This window comes from Ictidomys tridecemlineatus, chromosome 13 (genome assembly GCF_052094955.1).
Source record: "Ictidomys tridecemlineatus isolate mIctTri1 chromosome 13, mIctTri1.hap1, whole genome shotgun sequence".
NCBI lineage: Eukaryota > Metazoa > Chordata > Mammalia > Rodentia > Sciuridae > Ictidomys > Ictidomys tridecemlineatus.
In genome coordinates, this window is record NC_135489.1 from 35,139,358 (window position 1) to 35,158,350 (window position 18,993).

The 18,993-nt window shown below is 42.1% G+C and overlaps 1 protein-coding gene across 3 annotated transcripts in view; it reads right to left on the reverse strand.

The window, feature by feature from the left end:
- The window catches only part of Mocos (molybdenum cofactor sulfurase), a 49,857-nt gene that overhangs the window by 9,556 nt on the left and 21,308 nt on the right, over positions 1-18,993 (reverse strand). The window contains exons 9-15 of one of the 3 annotated variants that reach the window (XR_005728643.2): positions 18,160-18,609; positions 16,315-16,477; positions 11,831-11,909; positions 9,497-9,621; positions 5,000-5,105; positions 1,666-1,804; positions 90-354 (exon numbers count right to left, since the gene is read on the reverse strand). Coding sequence is in view for 1 of the 3 variants with exons in the window: in XM_005325566.4 (XP_005325623.2) it covers positions 1,666-1,804; positions 5,000-5,105; positions 9,497-9,621; positions 11,831-11,909; positions 16,315-16,477; positions 18,160-18,609 (1,062 nt within the window). In the remaining 2 variants the exon portion in view is untranslated. Of the gene's footprint in view, positions 1-89; positions 355-1,665; positions 1,805-4,999; positions 5,106-5,744; positions 5,864-9,496; positions 9,622-11,830; positions 11,910-16,314; positions 16,478-18,159; positions 18,610-18,993 lie in introns of those variants that run through there. The other 2 variants (XR_005728644.2, XM_005325566.4) reach the window with 2 other exon arrangements.

Sequence of the window (18,993 nt, forward strand, 5' to 3'; positions counted from 1 at the left end):
GCAACCTACAGACAACAAAGCATGATGAGAGGTCATCTCAGAAAGGTTCCTTGACTAATGAGTTTTCCTTGTATTTATGTCTCAGGTACCTGTTTCAGGTGAGTTCCTGATAGTGCTCCACTCGTTTAGTTTTCTCTCTTCTTCTTCTTCTTTCTTTTCTTCCTTTCATCCTCCCTCCCTCTCTCCATAGAGCCAATAAGAAATATTTAGTGCCTACTTTGTGCCAGGCAGGGTACTCAAGAGCAGGCATCTTTAAAACTGCAGAGACCCCATGATGGGAAACAGGGAAGAGAAGAGGAGGTCAGGATGGAGGGACAAGGAGAAATGGCAGGAGGGCCAGCGCCAGAGACAGGTCTGTAGGACAGAATTTGAGAAAGAAAAAAGATAGCTTTATAAATGGTGAAGGGACAGCTGCCAAGACAAGAGGAAGATTGAGAGTTAAGTGAATAAACAAGATCCCTGGGACCTTTTGTTATATCATGTAATTTACCCTCTCCCCTGCCCCAGATCTGAAATTCTTTAATGAAGACTAAACATTTAGTGCTTTTCTGGATGGACAGGTGATGGTCCCTTTCAATGCAGAGCCTGGATGCAAGGGAGCCATATTCAAGACAGTTGATGCCACTGGCTAATACACTACTACTATTAAAACAATTTCCTTCCCCTCTGTAGAGCAGAGCGCATTCTCTGCAGATGCAATATCCTTCTGTCCCTAGTTATTTCTTATCTTGTCCATTCCATCAACAATTACGTCTTGGGTGCTAATCGGGCCAGGGCCGTTCTAGGCCTAAGAGGTACAGCAGGAATCAAAACAGTCTTGGTCCCCACCTTCATATGCTCTGGAAGGATGAGATGAGCAGATACTGTGCAGAGTATGTGGATCAGGGCGATTCTTTCCAAAGAGGTACTCTCTGACCTGGGACTATGGATCCACATGCCAGGCAGAAGGGACAGCAAAGACACAGTGCAGAGGCAGGTGGGTTGGTTTGTTTAGGGGATGGAGGAAGAGGTTTAATATCAAAGACACAGAGAAGAAGGGGTGATGGGCTCAGAGGACAGCCGAGTCAGATTTCATAGGGCCTTATTAGCCTGTGGAGTACAGATTTTAACCTAAGACTTTTCTTCTCTTTCTCAAGTTTTTGAAACCCAAAGGTTTGAGGAGCTCAGAGCCTGGGGAGAGATAGCATCAGTGGCTTTCCCTCTGCATGCAATCTCCTCCCCAGATGCCAGAGAGGGCAGAGTCAGAGCACATGGAGGAGATGGAGTGAACATGGTCATTGAGGGATCACTAGGTTTCTGGGTCCCCCTCCACGTGCTCCAGACGGCCGAAACCCAAGTTTCAGGAGCATGAGTTCTTACAGACAAACATTCTAAGAAAACAAAGTTTAAGCCTAGATGTGATGATGATGTAGAGGCAGCACCAAGCCCTCTGATGGTCTAGATGGGGCACATTCTCTGTTCCTTATCTGAAACTAACCACTGCTACACTCGTAAGAAGTAAAGGTTAGACCATTCTAAGAGGCATCCCAAAATGCTGAGGTCCTTCTGCTGAGATTCTTTGAGTAAGAAACAAGGATTTCCACCTGTCACCACCCAGGTATGGGGTTGAGGTCAATTGCCACTGGCAACCCTTGAGGAAAGATGTTAGAACTTCCTGGAACTTACCTGGAAATGCAAGGGACCAATCGAGATCTCACCCCATTTCTCTTCTTCAAAAGCCCTTGTTCCATTGGTAATGATATTGGCACGGAAACGCGAGATGAGATCTTTCATCGGGAATAATTCCTCCTTTCCATTCTCATCACTGTTTTAGACATACCAAAAAGAGTGAGTGGAGGGAGGGTGGCAGATGATTGCACTGTTGTAAAAATTCAGCATGCCTGCCACCCAATGCCTGACTTTATCAACTCTACTCCAGCCTAAGAGAATAAGGCCAAGAGACACTCATGTGCTAAGGACACATCAGCAGCCCCTTTGAGATATGGTTTTGCCTCCAGGGAGCAGCCCACAAAGGCAGACCTAGTTGAAGAGATGAAGGACTTTGGAAATCAGATGAACAAAGTTCCAATTAATAAACTGGTTAAGAAAATACCAATTCTACAAAGTGGGACAAGATATTCAAACAGCTGGCAATGGGATTGACAAAAGCACCAAGACCACACACTGTTTTGGATATTAAAACATCATAAAGAAACATAGAGGGAGTTTCTTAACTTTCACCCAATCTGCAATTTTAACCAGCTTTTGCTATTTTTTTAATTCTTATTTTGAATTTTTGTTTATTACCACAAAATGGTTCTCTGAACCTCTATGCATCCCTCACCCCCACGCAGAGAAATACACTGAAAATAAGTCTTAACATCTCCCCAGCAAAAGAACATATCTGTATGATCCCATTACATTAGGTCTAAAAGCAAGTAAAACTATCTAGAGTAAAAAAGTTTTAAAAAAGAGGTGACCTTCAGTGGGGTTGACTAAGAGGAGCAAAAGGGAAGTTTCTAGGGTATGTCCTCTATTTGATCTGGGCATGGATTATATGCATGCAGCCATTTGTAAAAATCCATTGAGCTCTGTATTTTTGATTTTTGCACTCTGTGTACTTCTTTTTTTTTTTTTTTTTAAGTCACAGGCAGGGGTCCTCGAACATGGTGGAATTTGCCCTGGAAACAGAACTGAAAAGCTACAGGATCGGGGGAGAAGGGCTGTCAAGGTTATACCAATTCCTTCTGGATGGTGAAGGGCATGTGAAAAGCCAGGGACCAGTTTAGATTCACCGTAAGCCATGTGCAGCTCCCACACCCTGAGAACAGCAGCTTCCTCGGCCGAATGAGAGGGTTAGCACTTTGCAGTTCTAAAGTCCTTTGATTCTGAATTTGCATTCTGGGATGTACACACTTTCTTTGTGTTTTGTAAAAGAGGAAGTTATAAGTCTGAAAGCCACTGTGCATGAGAAAATCCACTGAATTTTCAGATTCAGCACAGAAAAATACCATGCAGGGGCCCCAGAAACCCTCACTTTGTACTAGTCATGGGTTCAGTACTGCTGAGGTGATCTCCTAACACTTTCAGGGCCCACCTTTGACTGCCTGTGCCATTCATCAGCCTTGCTCTAAATCAGATGATGGGAAATGTCGCCTCCTCCTGGTAGAAACCAGAGTTGCAGCAAGTCTATCCCCACCTCCTAGTTTTGCACACCAAGAATCCCACACCACAGCAAACCCACTCTCTCCTGACTGGAGTGCTTGTGAAGAAGGGTCCCTCGGGCCAAGAAAACTCAGTGAACACACAAGACCCTGAAACTTTGTCACAATTCTGTTCAGAAGGAGGACAAGCTGGCCTATGGCAAAGGCCATGTTGTATTTAATTTCTACACACCTATCTTTTAAGAGATCCTGGAAGGGCCCTTGGCTGTTTTCATTAAGTTGTACGTGTTTTTGAGTGTGCACATGCATGCACATGACCACGTGGCACATGAGCGTCACAGGAGGCCCAGCTCCAGTCCTCCTGGTGTGTGCACACGTCTCCCTGGCCTGTGGAGAGGAATGAGGAGTGTGCCCATCACAGCTCTGGCAAAATGGGTTTTTCCCTAACAGCCTGGCTATCTTGGGATTTTAGTTTCCTCTAAAGAATAGTGAGAGATGGCCCAACCAAGACCCTTTCTAGACCTGAGGTGACCTCCTAACACTGTCAGGACCCTCAGAAGAGTCCTGGGTGGGAATGAGTAGGCAGGGGTGCTAGCCCTATCTGATGGTGCAACTGACAAATAAAGCACGCCTAAAATTACAATGTTTTTCAATATTGTTTTGAGTTGTAGATGGACATAATGCCTTCATTTTATTTATTTATATTTTATGTGGTGCTGAGGATCGAACCCAGTGCCTCACACGTGCTAGGCAAGCGCTCTACCACTGAGCCACAACCCCAACCCCCTGAAATTACAATTTTAAAAGCTTTACAGCCACTCCTTCTCGGTCCTCAAAATTTTAAAATCTTTACAGCCACTCCTTCCCAGTCCTGCGTGAAGTAGGGCAGGGATCCTAGGGGACAGGAGACAATGGGAGGTGGGCAATGAAACTGGGTCAAGTTGATGGCAACTCAATTAAAACCAAAGTTAAGAAATGGAATCAACGAGGGGCTGGGATTGTGGCTCAGTGGTAGAGCGCTCCCCTAGCACATGCGAGGCCCTGGGTTCGATCCTTAGCACCCCATAAAAATAAAATAATAAAGGTATGTGTCCAACTACAACTAAAAAATATATATTAAAAAAAAAGAAAGAAATGGAACAATGAAATGAGAGCTGAGGGTTCTCCACTAAGATCCTGAACTAATGTTTGAAATATGATATGTCAAGAGCCTTGTAATGTTTTGAACAACCAATTAAAAAAAAAATCTTGGTAAGAGAAAAAAAAAAAAGAAAAAGGTCCTGAGGGTGTCAAGAAGGAGCATTGGAAGATGCTATACTATAGTCTGGATCTTAAGTGTTCCCCAAAGATCCATGTGGCAAGGTTTGGTCCCCACTATGGCAGTATTGGAAGGTGGTAGAGACTTTAAGGGGTAATGTCTAGTAGAAGGGTCACTGGCAGAGCAGGAGGGAACTTTGAAAGGGATTGTGGGACCCTGGTCTCTTTCTCTTTTTTTCATTGGCCCATCCTAAGGTCAGCACTTTTGCTCCAACCATAAAGTGCCACAACAGGCCCAAAGCAACAGGGCCAACCTGGCCTGGAACATCTAAAACTTTGAGCCAAAATAAAACTTTTTATCTGAGGTACTTATTATAGTATCAGTAAGCTGACTAATAAAGTGCGGAAAAGAGAACCCTCAGGCAGATTAATGGAACTGGTCAATGGGGCTTGCTAACTTCTCTGAGCCTTGCAGGCTCATATATAAATGAAGTCTGAACTCACTGACCCTCAGAGCCTTCCTTTGCAGGTAGGAGCTGGGCCTCACTCCCAGGAACAGTTGGTTAACTGATTTGCTAGTTCCAAGGAAGGGATCTTACCTGGTGCATAATTGCTGCTGAAGTTCCAGAATACTCGATGTGTTTATCAGCAGATACTGTGCCTCATTCACCAGGGAAAGGGTAGCCGCTGTACCAGGAGGCAGATCTGAAAATGATGGAGCGTTGAAAAAGAAGAGCTTGCTTTCTTGGAAGGCTAATGAATCTTGTTTGCATGAACATGCATTTTCAAAAGGTAGACACAATTTCTCTAAGGGGAAAGAAAATCACACCCTGGCAAAAGCAAAAATGTTTTAAGCATGGGACCAGACCTCCCAAAAAGCAGGAAAAATGAATTTCTAGAATACTCAGTTTAAAATAATCTGGAGGAACCAGGTGCAGTGGTACACACCTGTAATCCCAGCAGTTTGGGAGGCTGAGGCAGAAGGATCCCAAGTTCAATGCCAGCTCAGCAATTTAATGAGGCTCTAAGCAACTTAGCAAAACTCTCTCAAAATAAAAAAAAAAAAAATTTAAAAAGGCTGGGGATATGGCTCAGTGGGTAAGCACCCCTGGGTTTAACCCCTGATAACAAAAAATAAAATAAAATAATATGGAGAAAATAACAATAATAAAATACGAAAGTGAAAGCATTTCTTTTTTTTTGGGGGGGGGGGGGGGAGTTCATAACCCACTTGAATCAAACTGTGAAATATGATATATTAAGAACCATGTAATGTTTTGAAGGACCAACAATTAAAAAAATAAATAAAAAAAAAATAAAAGAAAGCATTTCAACAATGAAGACCTGGAGGCGATTCTTAGAGCAGGAGAGACGGTAGAGGGGTGGAGTGGGTGCAGCTCTCCCTGAGACAGGACAAAGCAGAGGACTTGATAAGGCAGCAGGCCCAGGAAGAACTTCTGAGTCTAATCAGGGAAAAGATATTGACTTTACAAATAATGAAAGATTTTTAATTGCTGAAAGGAAAATAAAACTATTAAAAAGAAACCTCAAATCCTCTGGCATTCTATCAGCTTTGTTTGATGGGCCCGCCCTCACTATTTTTACCCTACCTGTTGATAAAAAGGGTTGGCTGGGTCAGGGCCTCCTGAATATCTCCAAACTGGGATTGTGAATCCCAGAGTACATGAAATTTGCAGTTCCTTTACTTCCATTCACCCTCACTGATAAAAAAAAAAAGACTGCAGAAAAGGGAGGTCCAATCCCAGCCCCTCCACAAAAGGCCCTTCTCCCACTTCACAGAGGAAAGGCCACAGGTCTCCTAAGACACACTGGCCCTGGGGGCTGAAAATCTCCAGAATGGCAAACAAAAGCTCCATTCAAAACCCTGGAGCCAGGGCTGAGAAAATGTCTCCAAAGTTTTGGGCAAATGACCCTCCCGATAAATCCAATGGACTCTAATTCTTCACTGAAACACAAAACTAAAGAACCTAAGTAAGTTTTCAAGTGACAGATGATTAAAGGCATTTTAATGTTAGATCCCTATGCTTCAGTCACGAAGTTCAGAAGAAAGGTTTGAGTGACAGTATGTATGGTAACCAAAACCTCCTTCCTGCCCCCCCAACCCCTCATTATTACTGAAATGAGGTTTCTCAGAAGACAGCCATGCTGAGCATAAACAGGTCTGGCCATAAGTGACTCATTCACAGATGTGGGAACCAGTGACTGGGAACCCAGCTGGCTCTGTAAAGGATTAATTTTTTACTTATTATGTTTAATAAGTGGTTTTCAAAATATATAATATACTTATATTGCTTTCATCAACTGGATACTGTTAATAAAAACTCAACCCCCCCCCAAAAAAAATAGTTTCCTAACACACATAGAGTTTTATGATCACAGAAAACTCCAAAATAAATTTAATACATTTCAATTTAATTTTATTTTTATACAAATGTGATATGGTGATCAATAAAAGACTTCAAGCATAAAATATAAAACACTAAGATAAAATTCTGTAGAAGTGGGAAGGAAATAAAAGTTGAAGAAGGAAAAGGAACCGGATGCGGTGGTGCACACCTATAATCCCAGCAGCCTAGGAGGCTGAGGCAAGAAGATCACAAGTTCAAACCCAGCCTCAGCAAAAGCGAGGCACTAAGCAACTCAGGGAGACCCTGTCTCTAAATACAATACAAAATAGGGCTGGGGATGTGGCTCAGTGGTCAAGTGTCCCTGAGTTCAATCCCTGGTACTCACAACCCCACCAAAAAAAAAAAAAAAATAGGGCTGGGGATGTGGCTCAAGTGGTAGCGCACCCGCCTGGCATACGCGAGGCACTGGGTTTGATCCTCAATACCATATAAAAATAAAATAAAGATATTGTGTCCACCTAAAACTAAAAACTAAATATTTAAAAAAAGAAAAGAAATTTCTGCTCATTAAAAGACATATAAAAAAGAATACTCAGGAGATTCAAATTGCTATAGTATTAAGATTTCACTGGTTATGTTGAAAAAAGCCCCAAACAACTTTTACCTTAAAATGATAATATTTACAATGTTAGAAATCACATCCTTTGCAACTATTTAAACTATTTTAAAAATTTAAAGGATGTAAAAATATTCAAGAGGGGAATGTAGCTTTTAAAAAGTCTCCTAAGATGTACCAATGCAAAAATGTTTAAAGACCTGAGGCCTAGACACAGACAGCTCTCCTTGAAGTACACTCACAAGCTGACTCTCCATGGTCCTGTGCTGTGCAGGTGACAGGCTTGTGTCTGAACCCAATACCTTTGCCTCACCCAGGCCCCAAACTCCCACTGAATCTCTGATTCCCAAGTCTCCTGCGCTGATGCTGCCCCCATGCCAAGCCAGAAGTATCTTTCTAACACAAGTGGGGTCATAAAATGCCCCCATTAAAAATTCACTAATGAGTCCTGCAGCCACAAGATAAAGCACTGACCTCTCGGTGGCACACATTCCTTCTCTCCAGCTCTCCTGCTGCACTCCCCTGCCCACATCAGACCCTCCTAAACTCTACCACCTGCTCCCACTGCTCCAGAGCAACCTGCCCACCTCTGGAAAAACCCTGCTTCCTGTTAAAATGTAACTCAACACTCCTCTGAAGCCCTCTGGTTCATTTTAAGTGCAGAGGATTCTCCCACACCTCTGTGCCCTTCATGTGGACCTTCGTGACGTGACATCCTTTATGTTGTAGTGTGGCTGTCTACAGAGAAGTCATCTCACAGGACCAGGAACAAGGCCCCATACTCTCAGCCAGCCTCCCAGGACCCAGCCAAACCCAGCTCTGCAGCAGGAGCTTTGAATGATTAGAAATTAGAGATTTCACTGCTGGTCATCCTCCAGATAATTCATAAAAGAGGTACAGATCCTGAAAAATCCCACACCTGCATTTCTCTACCTATGGAAATGCCCATTTCTTTCTCCCCTTTAATCATGTCTTGAAGTTTACCCACATCCAAATGCTACCAATTAATCTCGTCAATGAAATGAGCATGAAATTGTCCCTTCCCCATCACACAGCAAGTCAAATTCCTTCCAAAACTTTTAAAAGTCTAAATAGATTATACCCCTTGACTCCTCTCTACATCAGAAATTTTAAAGGTTTCATAAATTAACCTAGGAAGCCCCTAGAACTGGTAATTGATCATTAATAGTCAAAATGCTGTTCATATTTACAAGCCAGTCTCTCTGGGAACTGGTCATTAGGCCAGCTCATCTCTAAATCAACTGGCAATGTAACTATGATCCATTCATTCATTTATCTGGCACTTACTGAGCAACTATTACATGCTAGGTTCTGCTCCAAGATACAGCACCAAAGGGAACATACAACAATCCCTGTTCTCACAAGAGTTTGCATTCTAGGAGAAGGAAAACAGAACAGAGAATAGTGAAAAGCACACAGGATGAACAAAATGAGAAAAGCCCATTTACAAAATCTAACAGGGAAGGCCACTGAGGAGGTTCAAGCACAGACTGCAGTTCTGCAGGGGGTGGGCTGCAAGATTTCCCTGAGAAGGTGACATTTGAGTGATACCTGAAAAGGATCTTTTCTGCACACAAGGACCAGAGAACTTTGCAAGAACTTTCTTCTGTACTGTTTCACTTCATTATAACAATGGCTCACAGTGGGGGAAATTTCAAAATGCTTAAAAGTTGGGTGGTTAAGATTTACAGAAGCTGAGGCACCAGGGGGTTCTAGGATTTGTCAAGGTTTCATGTCTCTTTGGTGACATAACTAAAAACCCAGTTTTCTTTGTTTCCAGATCTGGTCTGAGGACACAGCAAGCCACAACTGAATTGTGCTTCTAAGCATATGGGACGGAGGCTGAGGGCTTGAGCAGGGATCGGGAAGTTGGTGCTAAGCCCTCCTTGACCTCCTTGGGGGATCATGGCATCCTCTCTTCCACTGATCTGGGGTCACCACAGCAGCTTTCTGCTAAGGGGGGACCACCCCTGCTTTTTTGCATGTGTGAAAGTGGCCCTATAAATCCATCTCATCAGCTGATTTTGACACATGCAGAGTAAGCCAGAGGAAAGGGTCTGTTCTCCAAGAATCCATCCAAAATGTAATACCTTTTCCAAGTTTCTTCTTTGCATTTCGCTGGAAGCTTGAACTTTGTTTGATCAAGTGACATGGACGGCCAAAAAACTTTGACAACCAGCTTGCAACTTTTTCTCCACAGTCGTAAGTGTTTACTCTGGCAAGAAAAAAAAAAGTAAAGAAAAAAGATGAATTTTTATATAGTCAGATTAAAAACAGAATATTGCATAAGCCCCTAAGGAGAAGACATCCTGAAGTATCAGGTGGCAAGAGAGCAGGAAACCTCTTTACTGCTCTCTCTCCTGTGCTTTGAAACCCAAGTCCATGTTCCTTATTTGAGTACCAATGTTCCAAAGGTAAATACATCTAACCTTTAGTTATCCAAAAAGCTTTATTAACCAAAACACTGCATTCCTCACAATGCAGCCAAGCGAAATGTACAATCAGGAATGAGCCTGATAAATAACTGAGCATGTTCTTAGATGGCTAGATTTCTATCAGAAGATTTGGTGTAGCAACATGTAAAAAAAAAAAAAAAAAATCTTTGCCCAAAAATCATTGCCCTAACTGAAAATGCACTAGAATGAATGTCTACATTGGCCAAAATAGTTAAGTTGGTGCAAAGTGCCAGGAAGAAAAGGCAGAGCTGCTCCACTCCTCAGCCTCCAGGGTGGAGACTGGGCCCAAGATGCTAAACTGTACTGACAGTCATCTCACAAGCTCCCTCAAGCACTTTTCCTGGGGGTGTGGCCCCTCAGAGTCCCTCACCCAGGAGCACCAATGACTTGAATCTTATTTGAATGTAACTTTAGTATTTAACATATTACATCATGATTTGTATGATTGTGTATGTTCATGGCAGTGCAGATAGAAATGTAATCTGGTTTGATATCCATGTAGTATCACCACCTACTAGACCCGCCCACTATCAAGTTCCTTGTGCTAGCTACTAGATAATTAACATTTGAAAACTTTTCATTATTTACTGAACTGTTACATAGTCAGCTGTTATTGTGGGGGCAGGTGTAGAATTGGTTGGTATTAGATGGCATAGGTTTTCCATAAGATTGGAAAGCTATTTCACATTTTCAATTAAGATCACAAGGGGTGCAGACATTTGATGTACTCAGTAAAGAGATTTATAAACAAACATGTACCATCAAGAAACAAAAAAGAGGGCTGGGGGTGTGGCTCAGTGGTAGAGCGCTTGCCTAGCATGTGTGAGGCACTAAGTTTGATCCTCAGCACCACATAAAAATAAAATGAAAGGTATTGTGTCCATCTACAACTAAAAAACAAATTTTTTAAGAAAAGAAATAAAAAAGAAGTGCTGTCCCATTGAATCCCACTCTACATTTCCTAGACTTTAGCAGATGATTTATCATCAACAACCCAGATTAAGTAATACTTCACAATTATATGGTATATATATGAGTCACCACCTGAACACTCTACTTTAGAATCCTGGGGACATCCTGACACCCCCTTTGCCCTCAGACTTCTCACCCAACCCATCAGCTAGTCCAGGTTATGGTGCTTCTGTTTGTAGAATACCTCTGATGCCTACCTGATTTTCTCTCTGACCCTCGTCCTCCCCCTCATCTTACCTGTGTTGCTAGCATACGTGCTCAGCTGGCCTTCCTGCCTACACCTCTCTCTCTCTTCTACCTATTCTCCACCCACCAGTCAGTCTTTGCAAAATGTGAGCCAAGCTGCTTCCCTCCCCATCGGATTGTTCTGGACTATTGCAGTAGCCTCCAAACCATTCAGGCCCTCTACCTAGCAGTGATCCACGCTCTGCAGGGAGAACACAGGCATTCTAGTGGGAGAAACTCAAAACAAATAAACACACAAAATATGTGGGAAACAATAAATGAGAAGGACACAAATACAGCAGGGCAAATGGAGAGGTGGAGCCAACTTCTGTGGGTGGTCAGGTGTTCATCTGAGAAGGAGACTTTGGAGCAGAGCCCTGAGGGAGGGAGAGAATGAGCCCTGTAGAGTTCTAAGCAGTGGAAGAACATTCCAAACAGAAGGGACAGTGAGCACAAAGACTTGATAAAGGAGCATGATTGGTAGGTGTGAAGAATACCATGGAGGGGCTGGGATTCGCCTAGCACGGGTGGGACCTGGGTTCAATCCTCAGCACCATATAAAAATAAAAGGCATTGTGTTGTGTCCATCTACACCTAAAAAATAAATATTTTTTAAAAAAGAATACCATGGAGCCCATGTGATCAGGGTGCAGCATGCAGCAGAGTGGATGGAGGGTGTGGCCAACGAGGGGCTCCTCAGGGCAATGCCCTCGTCCCGCTCTGTGCCACTCTGCCAACACAGCCAGGATTTTACCTGCTTCAGAGTCTCACCTGTCAGCACAGACCTTGCTCTGGCAAATCTGAGCCTGTTCACTGTCTTCCTCAAGAGGCACCTCTATAGGTTCCATCCCTAGTGAACAAAGATGAAGACACACTTATCATTACGTACAAAGAACAGCTATGCCAGAAAAGCCCATTGCCCTGAAATACACAGGAATTTCAATGACACTGGAATTTGGTTGCATCAAGAAAGGGTCTGGGTCCTGGAAATCTTTTAATAGCACAAAGATTTTCTTCAGCATTATCAGTGCCATCAACAGCATGTGCTGTAAGCAATTTTCTCATGAAAGATTCTATGTTGGGACAACTGCATCCATAATCTGTAAATTACTTTGAAAGATTTTTCTATTCCATTTTACCCCACATCCTATGATCATTGTTCTCTAAGCCACCTTAAATTCTTTGTTTTTTCAATATTTTTGAAATAGCTTTTAGTTGTTGATGGACTTTTATTTTATTTATTTGTGTGTGGTGCTGAGAATCGTACCCAGTCCTCACACAAGCTAGGCATGCACTCTTCCACTGAGCTACAACCCCAGCCCTAAGGTACATTAAGTTCTTTAGAAATAAGCAGTCAGGCATGAAGTTGCTTTCTATAAAGACATCAGCATTAGAGTGACAAAATTCTCAATTCCTAGGAATCAGCATCAAAATGTATCCTTGCATCAATCATCATTATTGCAAATAAAACTAATAATGATAATAATAAAACTTACTATATCAGCAGGGTTGGAAAGCTATACTTTCTTCTTTATAAAAAGAGTGTGTAACATACATGCATTGGAAAAATAATAATAATTAACATGTTAATATCCTGGGTACCTGAACTTGAACAAAAAGGGTCCAATAAGAGAACATTATATAACAGTCTCAGTGATAAAATTAGATACAAAAATATGAAACCCAGGAATGTATTTAAAAATCACTGCCAATAACTGGGGATGTAGCTCCATGGTATAGAAGTTGCCTAACATGCATTAGACCCTGGGTTCAATCCTTAGTACCACAAGAAAAGAAAAAAAAAATTACTGCCAAGTAGTATTTTTCTTTCTCAGGGTATCAGGGATACTCAATATAAAAAAATCTACAAATGCAAAATATCTCATTAATAGACTATGGGAGAAAAATAGGATAACCAACAGATTATCTTCCTGTGAATGAACAATTAATCTTGATAAAAGTTTTATAAAATAAGAACTACTTTAGCCTGAAAAAAAAATCTTTTAAAACTCCAAAGTAAACATCATTCTTATTTTTGAAATGTTGGAAACATTCCATTCAAGTCAGTCCCAGTACTGCTCCATTCAACATTACCAAAGAAAGCTTAGAAAAATGTGCTCATGTAAGAAAAATAGAAATAAAAATTGGAAAGGAATATAACAAAACCACAATTATTAGAAGAAACAGGAAATCAGAAATTAAATAAAAGACTTCTTTACTCTGGGAAAACATTGAAGCCAGTAGAGAGATTTGCTACACCTACTTCCCAGAGACCCTGTTCCTAATGCAACACCATATAATTAGGAAAAGAACCCCCTATCTCTCAGCTTCACCTAGGAGAAGGAAAGGGTTGGTTTACATAGTCAGTACCCAACTTTTCCAAAGGAGCTCCCCAGAGGACTGGCTTCTGCCTTCACATCTTGAGGCTTGGAGCTATGCATGAGTTTGACATAGTTAAGCCACCAAGGGGAGAAGGGAGGTGAAGTGTGAGCGGGAAGATGCCATTGATCCTCCCCTATTCTCAGAGCAAACAGACAAAATCCACAGCTGCCAGCTTCTGTTAAGGGACAGAAAGAGTTAGTAGTGACCCTGAATCTCTAGCTGGGCTCATTGGTGAGGGTCTTCTCCCATATGAGGCTTGTCCATGAAGACTGTGAGAGGTTTCTTCTTTGTCTAATACACAGACACCAACAGAGAGCTGAGGAAAATGAAAAATCAGGAGAAGATGTTCCAAACAAAAGAATAAGAGAAATTTCTCTTATTATTCTTATTATTCTCTCTCTCTCTCTCTCTCTCTCTCTCTCTCTCTCTCTCTCTCTCTCAAAAAAATACATTTAAAAAAAAGAACAAGAAGAATGAACTACTGTTACATTCAGTAACTGGGATGGATTTCAAAGGCATCATGCTGAGTGAAAGAAGGTAACCTGGAAAGGTCACATACTGTATGATTCTCTGGATAGAACATTCTCAAAAAGATAAAGCTACAGTGATAGAGAACAGATCACTGGTTGCCAGGTGTTAAGAGCAGGAAAGGGGAGACTACAGAGAACTAGCATAAGGGAATTCTTTGGAGGTGATGGAGTTGTTCTGTATGTGGATTATGGAGTTGGCTGCATGCATATGGGAGAAGAGAAGGCCAAGAGTTGTCCACCAGTTTGGAAGAATGAGCTCACCAGACTTCTTCTGTAACTCTAGTAATATTGGCCTATTGGCTCAAGGGGAAAAAAACCCTGGAACAGAAGAACATACAGCCAAGAAAACAATCATATATATATAACAATGTGGGGCTGCAGTGATAGCTCAGTGGTACAGCACTTGCCTAGCATGTGTAAGGCACTGGGTTTGATCCTCAGCACTATGTAAAAATAAATAAAATTTTAAATATATGTATACATATATATATAAATGTAATATCACAAAAGATCAGTTACAAGTTAGGAGAGAAATTTTAATACTCTGTAAATGGTAGGTAGGGTGAGGAAGGAGGAGGAAAAAGACCCAGGAGAGGTACATAGAATAATTCAGCTCTACAGAATGGAGATTCCTCAAAAAACTTGTAATTTGACCCAGCTATTCTACTCCTGTTTATACCCAAAGAACTTAAATCAGCATACTACAGTGACAACGCCACATCAATGTTGATAGCAGCTCAATTCACAATAGCTAAGCTGTGGAACCAACCTAGGTGCCCTTGAACAGATGAACAAATAAAGAAAATGTGGTATATTTACACAATGGAATATTATTACTCAACCATAAAAAATGACTTTAAGACATTTGCTGGAAAATGAATGGATCTGGAGACTACCATGCTAAGTGAAATAATTCCAAAAACCAAAGGTCAAATATTCTCTCTGATATGCAGATGCTAACACACAACAGGGGGAGGAGAAGGGAATAATAGAAGTTCAGTGGATTAGACAAAGGGGAATGAAGGGAAGGGAGAAGGGATGGGAATAGGAAAGACAGTGGAATAAATCAGACATAACTTTCTTATATATGTGTATGAATTGACCATAGTGAAACTCCACATCATGTACAACCACAAGAATGGGATCCTAATTAGGATATACTATACTCCATGTATGTACAAAATGTCAAAATACACTCTATTGTCATGCATATCTAAAAAGAACAAATAAAAAATTCAACTTTATTTGCTATATTTATTATTTTTTTAATTTTTTTTAAAGAAGGAAAGAAAGAGCTGAAGGAAATGTGACCAAGAGTTAAGTTTTTTAGAAGTGGATGATATAATTGTCTATTGTGTTATTCTCCTCTGCTGTCCAACACCGTAACCACTATACACTTTTAACTACTAAAATTAATTGAATTAAATTAGTTGAATAAAATTTAAAAGTCAGTTCCAGTGTCCCACTAGCCACCTGTGACTGATTGTTAACAATTGGATTAAATAGTGAACATTCCCATCATCACAGAAAGTTATGAACAGAGCTGGTCTATAAATTTCTATATGTTAGTTCACAATAAAAATTAGTACTGGGGGCATAGCTCAATGGTAGAGCACTTGCTGAGCATACACAAAACCCTGGATTGAAGTCCCAGCACCACACACTGAAAACAGAAGAGTTAATTCCTGCAGTACATATTATAACAAGAGAAGGAATTTAAGAATATAGGTAAAGGGCTGAGGCTGTGACTCAGCGGTAACCACTTGCCTGGCATGTGTGAGGCACTGAGTTCGATTCCCACCATTGCATATAAATTAATAAAAAAAAAATAAAGGTCTATCAACAACTCAAAAAAATTTTAAAGAATATAGGTAAAAAGGGCATCATATAATTTCAAAGTTACTTACTGATTGAATGGTCAGGTTGTCACCTCTCCCGAGAAATTTTCCAAAACAAAAGGAAATTTTGCAGGGTACCATTTCACTTAGTCTAGAATAATTTTAATATGTAATAAAAGAAAAGCCATTCCAGCTTCGGGTTGGGTAAAGGGGAGGGTGGAGGGGGTTATGAGGGTAGGAAAGACGGTGGAATGAGATGAATATCATTACCCTAGGTACATGTATGATTGCACAAATGGTGCGTCTCTGCACCGTGTACAATCAGAGAATTGAAATGTTGCGCTCCATTTGTGTACAGAGAATTGAAATGTTGCGCTCCATTTGTGTACAATGAATTGAAATGCATTTTGCTGTCATGCACAACTAAGTAGAAAAAAAAAAAAAGCCATTCTATTCCCATCACACGAGTAGGAAAGCCGCCCTGTGGGAAGGAGCCCTTTCAGACCTTGTGCTTTGATGACCATGATCCTTTGCTGCAGGTCGATGAAGGGCTGGATCAGGCAGAGGCGAGGCTCCTGCTTCTGACTCAGGCAAATGCCGTTGTGATTCACCACCATCCAGCTCCGGTCATACAGCAGCCCGTGATTGCCTACAGGCCACTTGGTCACCTAAACAAAAGGTAGGAGTATTTTAGACCAAGGCAAAACTGATCTTCACGTTATTGAACAGGGGCTGCACAAATCCAGATGGACTTCATGAATTCAGCACATATTCTCAAAGGAAGAAAGAGAGGAGGAGGAGGAGAAAGTGAAGGAAGAGAACAAGGCAAATGGAGGCAGCAAGGAGCCAGATTCCCTTCAGAATACAAATTATACCTACTGTCCAGATCTTGGTGTCTAATACTATTCTCCAACAGAGAGAACTGGGTGAAGAAATGGTCATTCTAGGAGTAGGTCAGGTCAGTTTGGAGGAATGAGATGTTAAGACTCATTCTGTAATTCTAGTCTTATAGACCTATTGGTTCATGAAAAAATAAATTCCTACTGAGTCTCCATATCCTGGGACACCAATGCCTGCCTGGTGGCCATCTTTTTGCTTATCCTAGAGAACAAAACTCATGTATGAAAACAGATCCCTCATTGGTAAGGGGAACACAGAGTCCTCACCTGCGTTCATTCAGGAAGAAGTGAATTTGCTGGTTTATGATCTCAGCCTGGAGGCCAGGCCCTTAATGGGACCACTCTGAAACACAGGCCAACAAACAGCCCCGACCTTGGTATGTCAAATGAGGAGCCAGAGAGCCTGTCATCCCAGAGGCTTAGGAATATTCGCCTGGAACTTGGGACACACATGGAGATTATAGAAAGAGAGCCTCAGGTTGGCTATACCAGGAGAAATGGCTTCTTGGAAACCAGGGCTAGTTGCCAGACAAGGGAAGACTCCTGTCCCCCAGGTGCAAAGAGGGCCCAGCCAATATGTTTGCAGATATAATGTATGTTGTCCTTTAATATCTGTGGGGGATTGGTTCCATGACTCCCCCACATAGACACAAAATCTGTGGACGCTCGAATCCCTGGTATTAGTGGGAGAGTATTTGCAGATAACCTGCACACATTCTCCCATGCACTTTCCCACTCTAGGTTATTGATACTACCTAGCACAATATAGTTGTTATGTGGTATTGTTTAGGGAAGGATGACAAGGAAAGAGAAAGTCTGTATATGCTAAAGACAGATGCATTTAAAATAATTTGTTTTGATTTGCAGTTGATTGAATCAACAGATGCAGAACCATAGATAGATACAGAAGGCTGGTACAGTTTTCCTGTAGGAAGCTATGAGCAGAACAAATCTCAGAGCATAGACCCAAAGGTCAGCAGACCCATGTTCAAATCCTTGCTCTGTCATTTGTTTACAGGTGACCTGAACAGAGTGCTGAACCTTAATCCATTCATGAACGACATCTATGGAATAGGGATAATGTCACCCTTCACCTCGTGTGGCTGCTTTAAGGATCAAATAAAACGAAGCATGTTAAGTGCTTCAGCAAGGAGCTAGCACGTACATTCAAGGAAAGTGACAGCTATAATGACTAACAGGTGTGTGCCACTCAGAAACAGGGTCATCCCAGGGTTCCTATGAGCAGAATCATGTTCAGAAGTCAGCCTGTATGTAGAGAGGCAGAATGAGAATGAGAACAGCTTTTCATACGACAGCTCTGACATAGTACTTTGATTTCTGCATGCTTTTCTTCACCTGCTACATCTTTTCTTCAATTTATCCCCCTCAAAAAAAAATCCCATAGAGGAAGCAAAGAGAAGCAGTTTCTGTGCTGCAGTGAAAGCTCTTACCTCAAAGGCAGCACAGGATTTGATGGGGTAGAGGTAAAGGTTGGTGACAACACGTGGCCCATGGTCCCCATGCAGGGCACCTGCAGCTTTTTCCAAAGACAGCTGCTGGCTTCTGGTGGCCTCACTTTGTGGTGGATGCAAACAGATGGCATTGGAACCTGGATGAGCATCAAGGCAAACCCCAGAGCCTGTGCCGACGTCATTCTGAGACAGGACATGTCTGTCTGTGACAGCAGGCATGTCCTGGGCCTTGCCCTCTGCTGATGGGACTCCAGCTTCCCTGGGACCAGCCAGAAGCTGATCACTTGGTGAGCGCAGGCGGGTGGCTATGATGAACCTGAGAAAGGCCTGGGCGTCCTCAAGTGTAGACATGTATCCAAATGAAACCCTCACGGATCCTGTAGGCTGCCCATCTATGAGGTCGACGTCGTCTCCACAGACATGACCAGCCTGGAGTTTAAGGGAGGTAAATCAGCCAGAGGGACTCACGCCTTCTGGATCAATTGGAAACAGTTTTGTAAAACAAATTTTGTCAATTTTAAAATTAACCCAGGAAAACAGACCTACTACACCAACATGCGCTGCATGTATGAGACACGGGGTTCAGCTCTGAATGCTCAGGGGCCAGCTTCCTGGACCCCATTTTGTTTAGCTGTGAACCAATACCCATCTCCAAAGGCCGTGAAAGAGCTTAGCAGAAATACTTCTTGTAGTGTGTTGAACCCAGAGCTGGCACAGTGCTGGCCACAGAGGGGTCAAAGAACAGACCAGAGTTTCACAAGCCCTGAGGGTTGGCTTCCCGTAAAATCAAGGCTGAAGCAAAAGAAATACCTG